Source organism: Macaca fascicularis, chromosome 19 (assembly GCF_037993035.2).
Source record: "Macaca fascicularis isolate 582-1 chromosome 19, T2T-MFA8v1.1".
Lineage (NCBI taxonomy): Eukaryota > Metazoa > Chordata > Mammalia > Primates > Cercopithecidae > Macaca > Macaca fascicularis.
This window is the reverse complement of record NC_088393.1, coordinates 3,390,664-3,408,908: the sequence shown is the minus strand read 5'-3', so window position 1 is coordinate 3,408,908 and position 18,245 is coordinate 3,390,664. Positions and strand designations below refer to the sequence as shown.

The 18,245-nt window shown below is 59.2% G+C and overlaps 1 protein-coding gene across 2 annotated transcripts; it reads left to right on the top strand.

The window, feature by feature from the left end:
• The first annotated feature begins 8,670 nt into the window (after nucleotides 1-8,670).
• On the top strand, nucleotides 8,671-15,611 carry DIRAS1 (DIRAS family GTPase 1). Of its 2 annotated transcripts, none has more exons than XM_045380292.3 (2): nucleotides 8,671-8,768; nucleotides 12,225-15,611. In XM_045380292.3, the coding sequence occupies exon 2, from the start codon at nucleotides 12,295-12,297 to the stop codon at nucleotides 12,889-12,891; it is 597 nt and encodes a 198-aa protein (XP_045236227.1). In that variant the 5' UTR covers nucleotides 8,671-8,768; nucleotides 12,225-12,294; the 3' UTR covers nucleotides 12,892-15,611. The 2 variants fall into 2 exon arrangements, with proteins under 2 accessions (XP_045236227.1, XP_045236228.1); XM_045380293.3 differs by having other exon boundaries at nucleotides 12,163-15,611.
• Nucleotides 15,612-18,245: the final 2,634 nt, after the last annotated feature.

Sequence of the window (18,245 nt, the reverse complement as noted above, 5' to 3'; positions counted from 1 at the left end):
GGGTCCCAGGCAGCTTCTTCCCCTTCCCTCCAGAGGAGCCTCCGAGACCACGTTGTCCCCCACCAGCGCTGTGCCATCAGCCACATCTGTCCTCCCGAGGGTGGGAGCTCAGGGCCGGCTCTGCTCCTCTAACCGCAGCAGACCAGAGGCAGCGGCCAGAAAGCAGGACACAGGCGGGGTAGGGGCGAGCAGGCTGTGGCCTCCAGACCCCTCCGTCCCAGAGTCTCGGGAGCACAAAAGGAGCTTTCCTGGGGCCGGCAGGACCCTAAGGCAGCAGGGTATCTCTTGAGCCACTTTTGGTCAGCTTTCACCACTTTGTTTGTTTGTTTGTTTTTGAGATAGAGCCTTGCCCTGTCACGCAGGCTGGAGTGCAATGGCGCGATCTTGGGTCACTGCAACTTCAACCTCCCGGGTTCAAACGATTCTCCTGCCTCAGTCTCTCAAGTAGTTGGGATTACAGGTGCCCACCACCATGGCCAGCTAAGTTTTGTATTTTTAGTAGAGACAGGGTTTCACCATGGTGGCCAGGCTTGTCTCGAACTCCTGACCTCGTGATCCGCCCACCTCGGCATCCCAAAGTGCTGGGATTACAGGCATGAACCACCACGCCCGACCCACTTTTTTTTTTTTTGAGACAGAGTCTCGCTCTGTCGCCCAGGCTGGAGTGCGGTGGCGCGATCTCGGCTCACTGCAACCTCTGCCTCCTGGGTTCAAGTGATTCTCCTGCCTCAGCCTCCGGAGTAGCAGGGACCATAGGCGTCCGGCACCACGCCCAGCTAATTTTTGTATTTTCAGTAGAGATGGGGTCTCACCATGTTGGTCAGGCTGGTCTCGAACTCCTAAGTTCAGGTGATCCACCCTCCTCGGCCTCCCACAGTGCTGGGATTACAGGCGTGAGCCACCGCGCCTGGCGGCTTTACCCACTTTTGAGGAGGAACCCAGCATATGTCCATGTTGGGGTAAAGACGTGGCACGGTCATCTCGTCCGTCCTACAGAGTCCAGAGGCACAGGGCTCACTCCCAAGGTCCCTTGGCTGACGGCGGCCAGGTCCGGGCTCCTGTGAGGCAGCCCAGCGACTCTGTCTGCTCTGGCTCTGCCCACAGACACACTGTCATCCAGTGCCAGGAGCCACTGCTTGAGGAAGCCTGGGTTCGTCACTGCCTACAGCCGCAGGCCACTCCTGCCTCAGAACGACGCCACAGCACTGCAGAGCCGGCCAGCTCTGGCTGCGCACGGCCGCCTCCGTGTAGAGACACAACTTTGAGTCGCAGAAGTGTCATGTGACCTGCAGAAGCCAAGGGTCCTCCTCTTTGCGGGTCTCTTTGACTGACTGTGACTCCCAGCCGGAGATCTTCTGCCCCCAGGAGACACCGGGCCTTGTCTGGGGACATCTGTGGTTGTCTTGACTGGGGGTACTCCTGGCATGGAGTGGGTGGAGGCCAGGGATGCTGTTCAGCACCCTGCAGTGTCCAGGACGGCCCCTCCCCAGAGAACAGTTTGGTCCCAATGTCCACAGGGGGAGACACCCAGCCCAACTCATAGGAAGACCCAGGGCAGGTGATGGTGGGCTGTGTAGACCTCCCGTTCACAAGAGAGACGCTGGGAGGAGAGGGGACACCTGCCAACAGTTTCATGTGCTGTGAGAGACCAGGAATAGCTTGGACAGATCGTTCCTGGATAACACAGACAGCTTCCTGTGTAAAAACGAAGCTCCGGCCAGGCGCAGTGGCTCACTCCTGTAATCCCAGCACTTCGGGAGGCTGAGGCGGGCAGACCAGTTGAGCCCACGAGTTGGAGACCAGCCTGACCAACATGGCGAAACCCCATCTCTACTAAAAACACAAAAATTAGCTGGGTGTTGTGACAGGCTTCTGTAATCCCAGCAACTCGGGAGGCTGAGGCAGGAGAATCGCTTGAACCCGGGAGGCAGAGGTTGCAGTGAGCCGAGATCGCCCTACTGCACCCCAGCCTGGGCGACAAGAGCAAGACTCGGTCTCAAAAATACACACACGAAAAACCAGAACTCCAAGCGCAGAGTACCCAGTGCCACCTTTGCCCGAATCCAACACCTCTGGCTGGGTCACAGCCACCCCTAGGCTCATGTCTGGCCAGGGGCTTCTCTTGTCTATGACCAGGCAGGTCACAGACGGGAGGGACCCAGGTCAGGCCTAGCCCCTGCCCTGCCAGAAGCAGACCCAGCAGCCCTGTCTAGACCCCAGGTGGGCCCAGGTTTTTCTGTTGGGACAGAGAGGGTGGGCGGGGGTGTGGGCGTCACTCAGCTCTGCAAGCTGGAGAATTGACTTGGGACTTGGGCTCGGGGTCCCTGCTGGGCGCAGGGGCGGGCTCCAGGGGGAAGGAAGCCCCTTGTGGGGTTCTCAGCACAGCCAGCTGGATGGCATCGCCGGATTCCCCCACCTGGATCCGGAGACAAAAGGAGAAAATGACGAGGCGGCGCCCAGGCCCGCGGGGTTGAGTCAGCCATAATAACAGCCTGTCGGCCCCACGGTGTCTGTTGTTTGTATTTCTGTTGCACAAGTTATTAGCTCGGGGCGGGACGGGGAGGTCGGCGGTGGATGGGACGGTGTCTCCCAGCCCATGGCACCATCAGACTGTCCTGGCCAGCAGCTCCGGACCCGCTGCCCCACTGGGAAGAGGGGGGGCTGTATCCCACCTGTTCCAGCTGCCAGCCTGCCCCCAGCTTGTGCCTTGAGCTGTGTCTGCTTTTGGGACAGAGCCGGTGAGCAGCCTGTCACCAATAAAGACTCCTCAGGCTTCACCTCGATGCTCGGAGGCTGCCCCAGCCTTTCCAGCGTCCACCTGCAGGTGGGAAGGAGGCGGAGGCTCCCGAAAGTAGAGGAGAGGTCTGCCTTTCGAGGGAGGGGCTGCTGCAGGACGTGGGCGCTTGTCTGGAAGACCCCAGAACTCTTCTCCCGGCTGCCGGGTGCTGAGGCCAGACGGGGCTGGAGTGGGAAGGTGCCCCCACCTCTGTCCCTGCCACCCCTCAGGCCTCTGCGGCCACGCACCTGCAGCCCCTCGGGGCAGTGACACAGCTGGCCTCCGTGTCCTGGCTGAGGGTGGAAGTGATGGCGGGTTGCGGTCTTGCAGGGTGAGAATTGGGTTAGACAGGTGAGTGCTTCAGAGCCTGGGAGCTGCACACGGAGGGGAGGGAGTGGCCAGCGCTGTGTCGGGCTTCTCCATGAAGAGGTGAGCGGGCTGGCTGGGCTTCCGTCTGAGCTAGTGGAGGTCCAGCCAGACTCAGGCTAGATGAGCTGGCCCCCAGGACAGGCTTCTGTGCCTCGGCTTTGTGGACATCTGGGGCCATCCTGTGCCTTGTGGGAAGCTGAGCTGCAGCTGGGCTTTGGAGTGGGGCCTGAGAATTTGCATTCCACCAAGTTCCCAGGCAACGCTGGCCATGCTGGGGTGGGCAAAGTTTGAGACCATCCACCCCTCCAGGGTCTCTCCCCCTGGGCACTGTGGACCCAGGGGCCAGATGGTTCTCTGGGATGGGGTTGCCCTGGACACTGCAGGGTGCTGAGCAGCATCCCTGGCCTCCAACCACTCCATGCCAGGAGCACCTGCAGTTGTGAGAACCACAGATGTTCCCATCTAGTGCCCAGTCTCCCCTTGGGACCGAATCACCCCCTGGGTGGGAACCAGTGCCCCAGAACTAAGGCGGCTCACATTCTGGAGAGGGAGCCGACGCCAGCATGTCACGTGGTACCAGGTAGCAATAAATGCCCTGAAAAGAATGAGGACACGGTGAGAGACGGCAAAAGGAGATGATTTTAGCTCCGTGGTCAGGAGCGGTCTCTGGGGTGACATGCAGGGGACTGGAGGAAGTGAGTGAGGAGGAGATGGGGGAGAGACAGCGTGTCTGGCTGAGGGAGCAGCATGTGCAAAGGTCCTGGGGCCTCTCTGTAGTTCTCAGCCTTTTTTCTCTGATGACCAGAGTGGCTGCTTCTCTCTAAGAAGACCCAGGTGTTACTGGAGCTTACCCTGCCAATGGTAAAGACTCAGTAACCCCACTCCTTAGAGGTGGTGATGAAACGGCACCCCAGCCAGGCACGGTGGCTCACACCTGTAATCCCAGCTCTTTGGGAGGCCGAGGCGGACGGATCACCTGAGGTCAGGAGTTCCAGACCAGCCTGGGCAACATGGTGAAACCCCATCTGTACTAAAAGTATAAAAATTAGCCGGGTGTGGCAGTGGGCACCTGTAATCCCAGCTACTAGGGAGGCTGAGGCAGGGGAGTTGCTTGAACCCAGGAGGTGGAGGTTGCAGTGAGCCAAGATCACACTACTGCACTCCAGTCTGGGTGACAGAGTGAGACTCTGTCTAAAAAACAAAAACAAAAACAAAAACCCATAGCACTCGGATGTTAGAGAGGAACCCAGTGCTGACTCTAGGAGCCAGGCAGGGTGAGGCGTGGCATGGGGGCTGGGGGAGCAGCGGTGAGCAGCTCTGCAGATGCCGACAGGAAAAAAAAAAAAAAAAGGGGGGGGATGGGGACTTGGGGATGCCAGCCCGTTCATCTTTGAAGGCAAACTGGTTTTTGACAAATGGTCTTTGTTGTATCTTAAAATATTGATGCCACCAGCCTCGACAATATAGTAAGACCCCATCTCTACAGATTTTTTTTTTTTTTTTTTTTGAGTCTTGCTCTGTCACCCAGGCTGGAGTACAATGGCACGGTCTCAGCTCACTGCAACCTCTGCCTCCCAGGTTCAAGCGATTCTCCTGCCTCAGCTTCCTGAATAGCTGGGTTTACAGGTTCCTACCACCATGCCCGGCTAATTTTTGTATTTTTAGTAGAGATGGAGTTTCACCATGTTGGTCAGGCTGGTCTCGAACTCCTGACCTCGTGATCAGCCCACCTCAAAGTGCTGACCTCTTGATCAGCCTCTCAAAGTACTAGGATTATAGGCGTGAGCCACTGTGTCCAGCCCAGAACTTTTTTTCTTTTTGTCTTTTAAGATAGAGTCTTGCTCTGTTGCCCAGGCTGGAGTACAGTGGTGTGATCTCAGCTCACTGCAACCTCCGCCTCCCAGGTTCAAGTGATTCTCCTGCCTCAGCCTCCTGAGTAGCTGGGATTACAGGCGCCTGCCGCCACGTTTGGCTAACTTTTTATATTTTTAGTAGAGAAGGGGTTTCACCATGTTGGCCAGGCTGGTCTTAAACTCCTGACCTCAAGTGATCTGCCCACCTCAGCCTTCCAAAGTGCAGGGATTACAGGCATGAGCCATTGTGCCCAGCCCAGAAACATTTTTAAAAATTAGCTGGGCCTGGTGGTGCGTACCTGTAGTCCCAGCTACTCAGGAGGTTGAGGAGGAAGGATTGCTTGAGCCCAGAAGGTCAAGGCTGCGGTGAGCTGTGACCTCACCACTGCACTCCAGCCTGGGTGACAGAGTGAGACCCTGTCTCGATAGATGTAGATAGATAGATAGATAGATAGATAGATAGATAGATAGATAATTGATAGATAATGATTAATAGATGACAGATGATTGATAGACAATAGGTAAATGATTAATAGATGATAGATGATAGGTAGATGATTGATTATTGATAGGTGATAGATGATCGGTAGATTATTGTTAGATGATAGATGATTGATTGATTGATAGATGACAGATCGATGATTGATAGATGATAGATAGATAGATGATAGATAGATTGATTGATTGACAGATGCTAAACTTGAAAAGCAACTGTGTGGCTGAGCCTCCAGGGACTCTTCCCCCTGAGGCCAGGATGTGCAAACTCAGCTTTGCCCACATGGTCCAGAGACCACTGAAGAGAGCCGAGGACCGGACCCTACTGCCCTCCTCTCCAATGGCTAGCTGGGGCTCAGTGAGGCCCGTGCGGCCCTGGCCAGGGCAGCAGGGTGAGGACAGGGGCCGTGGAGCTGCAGGGCCGGCTGAGGAGCTGGACGTTTCAGATGAACGCCATCCCTTGCTATTCTGTTGAAAGGAGATCTGTAAGGCAGGACAGGCCCACTGTCCCCGGGACAGGACTCCAGATAGCCAGGGACAGGGCAAGAGGATCACAAGGGGGTGGCCGTCCATCCCCAGAAGGCTGGGCTGTGGCTTCAGAGCCTGATGGATCTGGACGGGCCTCTTCCCCACTGGGCCACCATGGGCGAGCCGCTTCCGTTCTCTGAGCAGCAGTTTCCAGACGGGAGCAGGGACAGTGGCCTCGTACAGACGGCTGAGAGCCCAGCACCCACTACACTGGCACTCTGTGTTTGCGGGATCCATGCAGACTCCCCCGGTTTCACCCTGGGGACTCAGTGTGGACGCCTGTGGATCCCGCCCAGCTCAGGAGCTGGAGAGGTTGACGGGTCCTCTTCTCCTTGGCAAAGATGCAGACGGCCTCAGTCCTCCTCGCCCACCTCTGTGCCTCTCAGGACACCCAGGGACTCTCCAAACAGGGACTCGGGTAGGAGAGGCAGCAGGGAACCCAGGAAACTCCAGTGCCAGTCCCGGCTTGCTCAGCGCCCCAGTGTGCAAGTGCCCTGGCCCCTGAGATTTGGATCATGGACCTTTCCAAGGAGAGGCAGAGCTGGGGCGCCCACCCACCGCCACTCACAAAGGCCAGGACGAACGCTCTGCTTCCTGGCCCGCCATGGGGGAGAGGCTCCTGCTGTCCTAGTTTGGGTGCTCGGGTCAGGGGTGGAGCCTCTGTTCCCCAGGGACAGTGAGGAGGGGAACAGGGCCTGGCCTCGCCAGCTCACTCGGCCCACAGCCTGGCCTGGGAGCTATAAATAGCAGCCGCAGCGTGGAGTTACTGCCCTGCCCACTCTCCTACCTATGAGTCAGCCTGCCCCGGCCTGAGCTGGTGCCCGGAGGAGCCAGGGAGCCAGCCCGACGCCCTGCCCCACGCTGGCGGGTCACTCAGGAGACGAAGGCAGGCAGGCAGACTGGGAAGGGGCAGGGCTGCGGTCTGAGTGCTTGGGTGCCCAGCAGCCCCGTGTAGGTGGGCACCCTGCCCGTGTGTTCCCAGCAACCCTACAGGCGGGCAACAGTGACGTCACTGACAGATGGGGGAACCGAGGCTTGGAGAAGGCACTTCCCTGCGGGCAGCCATGTAGAGCAGAAGCTGGGATTTGTCTGCCTCGGGGCTGTCTCCATCTCCTGCTGAGGGCACCCCCAGATGAGGGTCAGGGGCCGGGCCATGCTCTGAGGTGCTCCCACAGGGCTGGGGTCAGGGCAGGAGGGAGGTGCACACCAGGAGCACTCAGGCCAGGCCATGGATGCCAGGCTGAGAAGCTGGACCTTGACCTGGGAGAAGGGAGCCATGGGTGGCGTTAGAGCAGGGGAGGCCCATGTCCCAGTTGGAGCGTTGAGTGGCAGAGTAGGAGGGCTGCAGAGCGGGGGTCTAGAGGCCAGGAGGGAGAGTGGGGTCAAGTCAGGGAGAAGCAGAGTACCAAAGTCATACGAACCTCAGTGCCCCGGCCTCAGTGGCAACAGGAGACGGGACTGAGTGGTCTTGGGGGCAGTGCCAAGTCTCTGCAGAGGCAGAAGGGCCCACCTCATCCAGGGCCATGGAAATGGTGGCCATGGAGAACCCAGGAGCTGAGTGCCAAGGGCTTCCCGGGGCTGCAGCACCTGCTCACAGGCCTGGTGACGGGGAGCTCACCACCTTCCAGACCAGCCTCTCACCCACTGACCACTCTGACTCCGGAGAGTCCCCTGTGGGTCCGAGAGTTGGCCTCTCCACCAAGGGGCGCCTTCCTCTAACAGCCTTGCGGCCTGGGACTGTCCCACACTCACACTCACCCGTGAGTGCACCTTCTGACCTGGTCACTGGACCCCAAAGTCCAGTCTCCTCTGGGATCTGCCCGATGAGGCCAAAAGGAACCTCAGCCTCCAGGTCTCCAAAATGGAGGAGGAGTCACGGTCTCGTGGATACACAGACGCCATCAGGAAAGCCAGTGCTCCCCTAAGACGCCTCCTGTTGGGGGAACACAAACATATTCCTAACCCAAAACCGCAAACCCATTCTCTGCAGAGTAGCACCAGCCCCCTTTGCTCATCCCCCACCTCCCTAGGCCCGACTGCCACGGGCTGCCTCCCAATCCACAAAACCAGCCCTACTGAGTGCTAAGTCCACTTCTACCCCCATCCCGCCCCTGCCCAGGCCCCTGGGATGGGTGGGCCTCCAGGTGCACCCCACTGACCTGAACCCTCCCACCTCCGCCCACTTCTAAACCTGTTCATTGAGTGTTGGTTATCGACGGACTCAATTCACAACGCACCCCTCTGGTTCCCCGCCCGGCGTGTGACCGGGCCCCAGCCGGCCTCAGGGGCCCCATTCTGCAACCCCTTTATCCGTATTTCTGCCAAAGCCCCCCACCCCCGGCTGGAGTCTGCTCCTCCCGAGCCGGGCTCCTGGCCCCCACTCGGGGTTTCCCGGGAAGCGGCCCCACGCTCCCATCCCGAGGGAGGGCGCGCGCAGGTGGCCACGTGGCAAGGCGGGGGTCCCGGATCCTGGCGATCTCCCCCACCCCGGGCGCGGGCAGGGGTGCCGTGGGGGTGGCGGTCCGGGGTCCCTCGTGGGCCGGCGGTGACCTTGGCCAGGCGGCGCGCGGGCCCCGTGGGCGCGGGTCCCCGGGGCGGGGCGGGGCGGGGCGGAGCGCGGGGCCGGGCGGGCGGGGACGGCGCGGGCGCGACTGCGGCGGCTCGGGCGGGCGGGGGGCGGCGGCGCCAGCGGACACCGGAGCGGGCAGGAGCAGCGGCCGCGGCGCCGCAGGGACCAGCGGGCCCAGGTAGGCGGCCCGGGGCGGGGCGGGGGTCCCTGCGCAGCCCCCCGCCGGCCGTCCTCCCCGCCGCGCGTCCCTCCTTTGTCCCGGCCCCACCCTCCCGGGCCTCGGGGCCGGGCCCTTCCCCGCCTGGCTCCAGGGCCCCTGGTCGGGCGCCCCCGGTCCCATCCCGCCAGCCCGGCCGGCCCCTCCGCGGCTCACCTTGGACAGCTCCCGGCCGCCTCCCCTCCCCCACCCGGAGGGCGCCCCCCTGCCGAGCCCGCCCCACCGAGGCCCACCCCGCCGCCCCTCTCCGCATTGGTCCCCTCGGGCAGGGCCTCCTCCCTCCTGCAGCTGCCCACTTCGCCCTCCGCCCCGCTGCCCAGCCAAGCCCCTCCCTCCGCGCCCCTTCCCGGGGTGGGCTCCTCCTCTCCACCACTGAGGTCCTCCTGAGTCAAGGGGCGCCCCTGGGCTGGCCCCGCACTGTGCCTCTGCGCCCTCGGCCCCCTAGAGCAGGCCCTCTCTCCATCAGACCCCTCAGCGGTCAGGCGGCCCCGGGTCAGACCCCCGCCCCACCCTTGGTCAGGCGTGACCCCTGCCAGACCCCTGGGTCGCGGCTTTCTCTGCTTTCCTGACCCTGAGCTTGCTTTGACACCCCCGCCCCCACCAACCATGCCGTGTCCGGCCAGGAGCCGGGCTTCAGGGACCCAGGGCTGGGGTACCGTGGCCCTGCCTGGCTGTCCGGGGGTGGGCTGCCCGGCACAGGCGGGAAACCCCGGGAGTGTAGCCAAGCAGGGTGGGCTTCCAGCCCAGCTATGCGCCTCCACCCCCCTGCTCTGTGACCTTGAGCCAGCCCCTCCTGCTCCCGCCTCAGTGCCCACGACTCAGTGCCCTCCACCCGCATCCCCCAGGAGGAGGAGGTGGGAAGCCGCGTGGGCTTCGTGGGCTTCAGGGCTCTTGAGTGCAAGCGCCTTCCTCGTCAGGGATTCCAGACCCCGCGGGGCTACTCGGGGAGGACAGTGCTGCTGATGGGGGCTGGAGCATCAGCGCCCACAGCAAGGCAAAGGCTGGGTCTGGGTCCACAGAACCCATGGCCGTTAGGACCCCAGGCCCATCTTGGTGGCATCTTTCTGCACAGCAGCGTGCCTGCCTCTCAGGGCGCCCACCCAGGAAAGGGCAGGGTCTGCAGCGCAGGCCGCCTCCCCCCAACCACCAGCACCCCCAGCCTCCTCCGAATGTCCAGAATTACTATGCATGTAGTCCACACACCCGGCAGCCAATCACATGAGTTGGCATTGCCGAGGCGCCCAGAAGTTTGCCTGGCTCATCACAACTGGGGACTGTGTCAGCTGGCGCTTTCATCATCCTGTTTTCTTTTTCTGGCAAATCTGTTACCCTTGATAATCCAGAAGGTGCCTTTGCAACCAACTGGCACGGCCAAGTGCTCTGCCTACCGGCCCCGAGCCCTTGTGATTGTGATCACTGTGGTGATCGGAGTCTCTGCTGGACGGGGCACTGCCTGGGACCTTTCTCCACCTTGTCACCTTACTTGTCCCAACAGTGGCTCGCATTTCACAGAAGAGAGAACGGAGGCTTGGGGAGTTGAATGTGCCTGTTTAGGTTCAAACCACTGGCTCCTGGGGAACCTCTGGACCCTCCCCATAAACACACCCCCACCCCAAGTGCAACAGCAAGTAGGAACTGGTGCCTCCTTCTCTCCCACTGTAGACCCCCTTGCTGGGGGACTCCCCATCCCCATCCCAGAGACTGGAAGGAGGAAGGGGAGGGGAGGACATAAATTCTGGAGATAAGCCACCTGCCCTTCCCCCAGGGTTCTCTCCCCACCTCCATCCTTTCAGGATCCGCTGTGCTGTGTGACCTCCTCAGGCTGCTGGACCTCTCTGAGCCCAAGAGAGAAGAGAGAGGCCAAAAGGACCCCCTCCCAGGAAACGCTATTCCTAAGGATCCATCAGACCTGAACGGGAAGGCCTAGGGCATGCCAGGCCATAGTTTGATTTTATAATTTAGGAAGCGGGGATTTTCCCATTCAGCTTCTGGTTGTGTATGTTTGTGTCCCACCTGGGCTGCAAGACCCTGCCTCCCGGGGTGGCTATTGGAAATTGGTGCCCTGATTTGCAAATTGTGGTTCTCAGACTCCCAGCCTCAGGATCCCATTTATGGGAGGTGAGGAGAGCAGCCTTAAAATACAAGTTCCAGCTGGACTCGGTGGCTCACGCCTGTAATCCCAGCACTTTGGGAGGCTGAGGCGGGAGGATCACCTGAGGTCAGGAGTTCAAGACCAGCCTGGCCAACATGGCGAAACCCCGTCTCTACTAAAAATACAAAAATTAGCCGGGTGTGATGGTGCGTGCCTGTAGTCCCAGTTACTCTGGAGGCTGAGGCAGGAGAATTACTTGAACCGAGAAGGCAGAGGTTACAGTGAGCCGAGATTGCACCGCTGAACTCCAGCCTGGGCAACAGAAGGAGACTTGGTCTTAAAAAAAAATAAGAAGAAGGCCAGGTGCGGTAGCTCACGCCTGTAACCCCAGCACTTTGGGAGGCCGAGGTGGGCAGATCACCTGAGGTCAGGAGTTCGAGACCTGCCTGACCAACATGGACAAACCCCATCTCTACTAAAAATATAGAATTAGCCAGGCGTGGTGGCGCATGCCTGTAGTCCCAGCTGCTTGGGAAGCTGAGGCAGGAGAATAGCTTGAACCCGGGAGGCGGAAGTTGCGGTGAGCCGAGATTGAGCCACTGCACTCCAGCCTGGGCAGCAAGAGCGAAACTCTGTCTAAAAATAAATAAATAAATAAATAAATAAATAAATAAGAAGAATAAAATAAAATACAAGTTTCCAGGGCTGTTGCCCTGGCCGACTGATTCATCATACCTAGGGCTGCAGCCCTGACACATGCATCTTAAACACAGCACCATGTGCGTTTTCCACGAGGGTTAGCCATCTCTTGGGTGGGGGAAGAGCAGGGGACCCATGGTTGTTGGAGACGGGCACCGTTTGATCCACCAAACAGGCTCAGGGTGGCACAATGGCTCAGCAAGGCCTCAGAGTCAGGCAGGTGTGGAGCGAGAGGTGGAAGGCAGACCTGCTAGCTTTCAGGGGCCCCTGCCACGCTGGGAAGAGAGGAGGAAGCCTGCACAGCCTGGAAGGGACACCTGCACCAGGGGAAGGAGTTTCGTGGGCATCCCGGCATCTCTCACGCCTCTCCTAGCTCAGCGCCCCCCGGGGAAGCTCAGGCCCCAGATTTGGTTAGGGAGGAGTAAGCAAAGGGTGTTGGCTGTGTGCCCACCTGCGGGACAGAACTGCAAAGTCAGCCACGGCAAGCAGATGGGCCTTTTCGGGAGGCAGGAGGCACAGCAGCCACCTCCTCTGAGAAGCCGCTCTGTCTGCCTCTCTCCCTAGGGCGTGGGGCTGTCCCCTCCAGCCTGGGTGGCCTTTGACGTCTGACCCTCCTCTCCGCACAGGCTCGGTCTGGGGTTCTTGCAGCCGGCACCAGACCCTCCCAGGCCCGGCCCCCCACCCGCCGCGGGGAAGATGCCCGAACAGAGCAATGACTACCGCGTGGTGGTGTTTGGGGCGGGCGGCGTGGGCAAGAGCTCACTGGTGCTGCGCTTCGTGAAGGGTACGTTCCGCGACACGTACATCCCCACCATCGAGGACACCTACCGGCAGGTGATCAGCTGCGACAAGAGCGTGTGCACGCTGCAGATCACAGACACCACCGGCAGCCACCAGTTCCCGGCCATGCAGCGCTTGTCCATCTCTAAGGGCCACGCCTTCATCCTGGTGTTCTCGGTCACCAGCAAGCAGTCGCTGGAGGAGCTGGGGCCCATCTACAAGCTCATCGTGCAGATCAAGGGCAGCGTGGAGGACATCCCCGTGATGCTCGTGGGCAACAAGTGCGACGAGACGCAGCGGGAGGTGGACACGCGCGAGGCGCAGGCGGTGGCCCAGGAGTGGAAGTGCGCCTTCATGGAGACCTCGGCCAAGATGAACTACAACGTCAAGGAGCTCTTCCAGGAGCTGCTGACGCTGGAGACCCGCCGGAACATGAGCCTCAACATCGACGGCAAGCGCTCCGGGAAGCAGAAGAGGACAGACCGCGTCAAGGGCAAATGCACCCTCATGTGAGCCCGGAACGCCCACCTGCCCGCCGCCCACCCCCACTGGCCCCGGCCCCCGCTGCCTCCCCCAACAATGACACCCTCCTCGGCCTCCTCCTCTTCTCTCATCCTTCCTCCGACACCTCGGCTGGGGAAATCGAGGCCACCCCCTCTCCGCTGCCCCTGCCCATCCCGAGGCAGGGCTGGGGCTCTTCTTCCTCCCCCGCTCTCTTTCCACCCTCCTGTTCTGTCTGTACCCGCCCCCCAAAACCAAGAGCTAGAGGTGGCCCCCCTTGTCCTGCAGATGGGAAAACAGGACGGGGAGCTGGCAAGAGGAGCTGCTTGTTCCCGCCGGGATCAGAGGAGGCTGCGTTTCCCCATCTCCATCTCTTTCCCTGGGGTGTCCCCAGCCAGACCTGCGCGTCCTGTCCCTCACATTTGATCACTGTGACCTTCCGGGGGAGGGGGGAGTTGAAAATGCACATCAGCCTCAGATATTTTTTTCTTTTTTTCTCCTGTTTGGTGTTAATATACATCCAACCCCACCCGGCCAGTCACGACCTCTGATCTGTGCCCCTCCTCCGGTCCCAGAATGCCGCTCTCTCCTGTCTTCACACCGGGGTGTGGGGCCCGCGGGATGGGCCTCAGGCCACCAGGCAATAACCACAGGGCCTGCAGCAGTGCCCCTGCCAGCCCCGAGTCCCACCCCCGGGGACCGGCCACATCCACAGCACAACTGCCCGGTTGGAGACGCACCATGAACGTAGAAGGGCTTCCCAGACACCGTCCACCCGGGGACCCGTCTCTTCCACCAAGACAGAGACGTTAGCAACGCATGGTGGGTGGGGACCTGGGATGCTCAGGAGGGGGTGCCCAGGGCCCTGGCCAGAGAGACATCAATTATACCCCGGTAGAGGGACAGCCGATAGGACCCAGCACCAGCAGGATCCGAGGGGCCTCCAGGCAGAGGTCTGCCCCGCCCACTTCCTCCCCACCACCTGTGTCCCAGAGAGCAGGGCCCACCCGGGAAGGTGGCGTCCTGGAGTCAGGTGTATCTGCAGCCATGAGGTTCTCGGTGTTTTTGTGAGAGAGTCTGAGTGACGCCACACTCACGTGACCCCACAGGGTTGTGTCCAACATTCACGGAAGTGACTATGGAACGGTGTATGCGGTGTATTTGTGCAACCTGGGGTGCGTGGATGGGTGACTTGTATCTAAGTGCATCTGTGTGTATACCTGTGTGTGTCTGTCTGGGATGGTATGTTTTCGTGGCAGTCTGTGTGTGTAATAGTGGTGTAGGGTCTATAGAGAGGTGGGTAGTTGTAGATACCTGTGTATGGTTGTCAACAAGACCGGGTATTTGTGATGTGTCTGTGTGAATCTTTTGTGCCTGTATGAGCATGACTATATTTTGCGGGAGTGGGTGATATGGTTTTTCTGAGAGTATTTATCTGTAAATATGTTTGTCCTGATTGAGGGACACGATCTCTGTTCCACTCGATAGCAACATGACTCTCTAGCAATGTGACTTTTGGTCCCAAATCTGTATCAGTTGGATATTGCTGTGTAACCAATGACCACAAATGGAGCAACCAGAAACAACACACGTTTATTATCTCATAGATTCTGCAGGTCAGAGCCTGTGTGCAGGTTCGCTGGGTCCTCTACTCGGGATCTCAGGAGGCTGCAATCAAAGCATTGGCCAGGCAGAGGTCTCATCTGAAGGCCTGATCGGGGAAGGATTTGCTTCTTCCAAGCTCATGTGGTTGTTGCAGCATTCAGTTCCTTGCTGTTGCAGGACTGAGGGCCTCAGTTCCTCACTGGCTATTGGCTGGAAGCTGCTCTTTGTTCTGTGCCATGTAGGTCTCTCCATAGTGGGGCTTTGGAGCACAGCAGCTAAGTCAGCGAGGGAAGGTGAAATGGAGGTGTTGATCTTATTGGGTGTGAGGAAGCAGCGTGTGTGTGTGTGTGTGCGCACACTTTTGTACACTGAGAGAGAGAGAGAGAGAGAGATTGCACGCATGTGTCTCTGTAGTCATGTGGCCAGGTGGGACTATGTAGATAACGTATTGCTCGTGTCTGATTTGGTACATGGGACGATGTAGATAACATGTTGCTCGTGTCTGATTTGGTACAAGCATGTTTGTTTTCCTCTGTGTTCATGTGTGTGTTTACTCAACAAATGTTTACTGGACACACTCAGAGAGAGGGAGTGTGCATACTTGTGTGTGTGTTGCTATCCAGCACCTGGACTGGGCTCCCAGAAGAGCTGGCATTGTGTCTGAGCAGAGCGGGGTCCCCCTAAAACTTGGGCTGTCCCAGGGCCCACCAGCAGCTGACATTGCCTCCTCTCCTGTCCTGGCAGTAGCTTCTGGGCTCTGAAGGTGCCGGAGAGAGTGAGGCTGGGCAGGGGTCTGCGGCCCTTTCTCAGGGACACACCCTGATAGCACAATCTCCCTGGGGCCCTGCCCACCTCCAGGCCTCTCCCACCCCAGACCCTGCCCCGACCCTGGGGAGAGAGGGGATCTGCAATAGGAGGGGGCCTGAGCCTGCCCTGGCTGCTGGCCCATACTGCCTGGGCACCCCTGGTGCTGAGGACTGTGCCAGGCCATGCTTGCTGTGACTCCGCCCCCACCCCCTCTCCCCCCGCATGTGGGTGTCCCCACTCCCCCATTGTGGGGTCTGTGTAGCCTTCGCTCTAGACATAGTCTTCCTGCAATAAAAAAGTGGATCCTGCATTTCCCACCAGCATGGTGCCCGTCTCTGTGGTGGGGGTGGGGTGTCAGCTCACCACCTGCAAAGAATCAGGAAGTGTGGGGAGGTGCAGGATGGGGTGAAGGGTGGAGGAGGTGATGGGTGTAGGAAGTGAGGGATGGGGTGAAGGGTGGAGGAGGTGAAGGGTGTAGGAAGTGAGGGGTGGGATGAAGGGTGGAGGAGGCGATGGGTGTAGGAAGTGAGGGATGGGATGAAGGATGGAGGAGGTGAAGGGTGTAGGAAGTGAGGGATGGGGTGAAGGGTGGAGGAGGTGATGGACATAGGAAGTGAGGGATGGGGTGAAGGATGGAGGAGGTGAAGGGTGTAGGAAGTGAGGGATGGGATGAAGGGTGGAGAAGGTGTTGGGTGTAGGAAGTGAGGGATGGGGTGAAGGGTGGAGGAGGTGAAGGGTGTAGGAAGTGAGGGATGGGGTGAAGGGTGGAGGAGGTGATGGGTGTAGGAAGTGAGGGATGGGATGAAGGATGGAGGAGGTGATGGGTGTAGGAAGTGAGGGATGGGGTGAAGGGTGGAGAAGGTGATGGGTGTAGGAAGTGAGGGATGGGGTGAAGGGTGGAGAAGGTGATGGGTGTAGGAAGTGAGGGATGGGATGAAGGGTGGAGGAGGTGATGGGTGTAGGAATTGAGGGATGGGGTGAAGGGTGGAGAAGGTGATGGGTGTAGGAAGTGAGGGATGGGGTGAAGGGTGGAGGAGGTGAAAGGTGTAGGAAGTGAGGGATGGGATGAAGGATGGAGGAGGCGATGGGTGTAGGAAGTGAGGGATGGGATGAAGGATGGAGGAGGTGATGGGTGTAGGAATTGAGGGATGGGGTGAAGGGTGGAGAAGGTGATGGGTGTAGGAAGTGAGGGATGGGGTGAAGGGTGGAGGAGGTGAAGGGTGTAGGAAGTGAGGGATGGGATGAAGGACGGAGGAGGTGATGGGTGTAGGAAGTGAGGGATGGGATGAAGGGTGGAGGAGGGGACCTGTGTAGAAAGTGAGGGATGGGGTGAAGGGTGGAGGAGGTGAAGGGTGTAGGAAGTGAGGGATGGGATGAAGGATGGAGGAGGTGATGGGTGTAGGAAGTGAGGGATGGGATGAAGGGTGGAGGAGGGGACCTGTGTAGAAAGTGAGGGATGGGGTGAAGGGTGGAGGAGGGGACCTGTGTAGAAAGTGAGGGATGGGGTGAAGGGTGGAGGAGGGGACCTGTGTAGGAAATGAGGAATGGAATGGTGGTGGGGAGGTGGAGGGAGCGGGGTGAGGACACGCAGCAGGGGAGGCAAGGCAGGACCCGTCTGGGACTCTGCTTGGAGATGTCTCTATGTGGCTTTTTTCTAGGGCCTCGGTTTCCAGATTTGCTCTGTGCACATTAGCTGGGGACATTCTCCCAGCTGGACTTCCTGTGAACTTGGGCAATTTCCTTGCAGGCCCAGTGGTGTTGGGGCAGAGGGGACTGTATTAGTCCATTCTTGCAATGCCATAAAGAAATACCCAGGCCGGGCCAGATGCAGTGGCTCACGCTTGTAATCCCAGCACTTTGGGAGGCCGAGAAGGGCAGATCACCTGAGGCCAGAAGTTTGAGACCAGCCTGGCTAACATGGAAAACCCTGTCTCTACTAAAAATACAAAAATTATCCTGTCTCTACTAAAAATACAAAAAATTAGCTGGGAGTGGTGGCAGGCTCCTGTAGTCCCAGCTACTCAGAAGGCTGAGGCAGGAGAATGGCGTGAGCCCCGGGAGCGGAGCTTGCAGTGAGACAAGATCGCACCACTGCACTCCAGCCTGGGCGACAGAGCGAGACTCTGTCTCAAAAAACAAAAACAACAAACAAACAACAACAACAACAAATTATCTGGGTGTGGTGGCGGGAGTCTGTAATCCCAACTACTCGGGAGGCTGAGGCAGGAGGACCACTTGAACCTGGGAGGCGGAGGTTGCAATGAGCTGAGATCATACCATTGTGCTCCAGCCTGGGCAATAAGAGTGAAACTCTGTTCCACCCCCCACCCCCATTCCCCCAAAAAAGACAAGTAATGTCTGAGACAGGTAATTGATAGAGAAAAGAGGTTTAATTGGCTCATGGTTCCACAGCCTGTACAGGAAGCATAGCAGCTGCTACTTCTGGGAGGCCTCAGGAAACTTACGGTCATGGCGGAAGGCAGAGGGGAGCAGGCAGGTCACTTGACCGGAGCAGGAGCACAGGGGAGGAGGTGCCACACACTTTTAAACCACCGGATCTTGTGAGAACTCTATTATGAGACAGGACTGAGGAGGTGGCGCTAAACCATTCATGAGGATACACCATCGTGATCCAGTCACCTCCCACCAGCCACTACCTCCAACACGGGACAATTCAACATGAGATTTGGGTGGGGACACAGAGCCAAAGTACGTCAGGGGACCTTCCCTGCTTGTCCCATCTGCCACCCCAGCTCCCACCCCCCCACCCCCAACCCAGAGCAGGCTGGGGCAGGGGTCTGAGCTAAAGAGGTAAGGCGTTGTTCAGGCACAGACTGGAAGGAGGAACTGAGACACCATTCATTCATGTTTTCATTGGTTCATTTATTCATTCATCCACTATGCAAGAGGCACCACTGTATGCCTGGCCCTGCCCTGATGCTGGGCACACAGCA

What these genes read in the sequence shown, in the direction of transcription:
- DIRAS1 (XM_045380292.3), top strand. Translation starts at nt 12,295, where the DNA reads ATGCCCGAACAGAGCAATGACTACCGCGTGGTGGTGTTTGGGGCGGGC.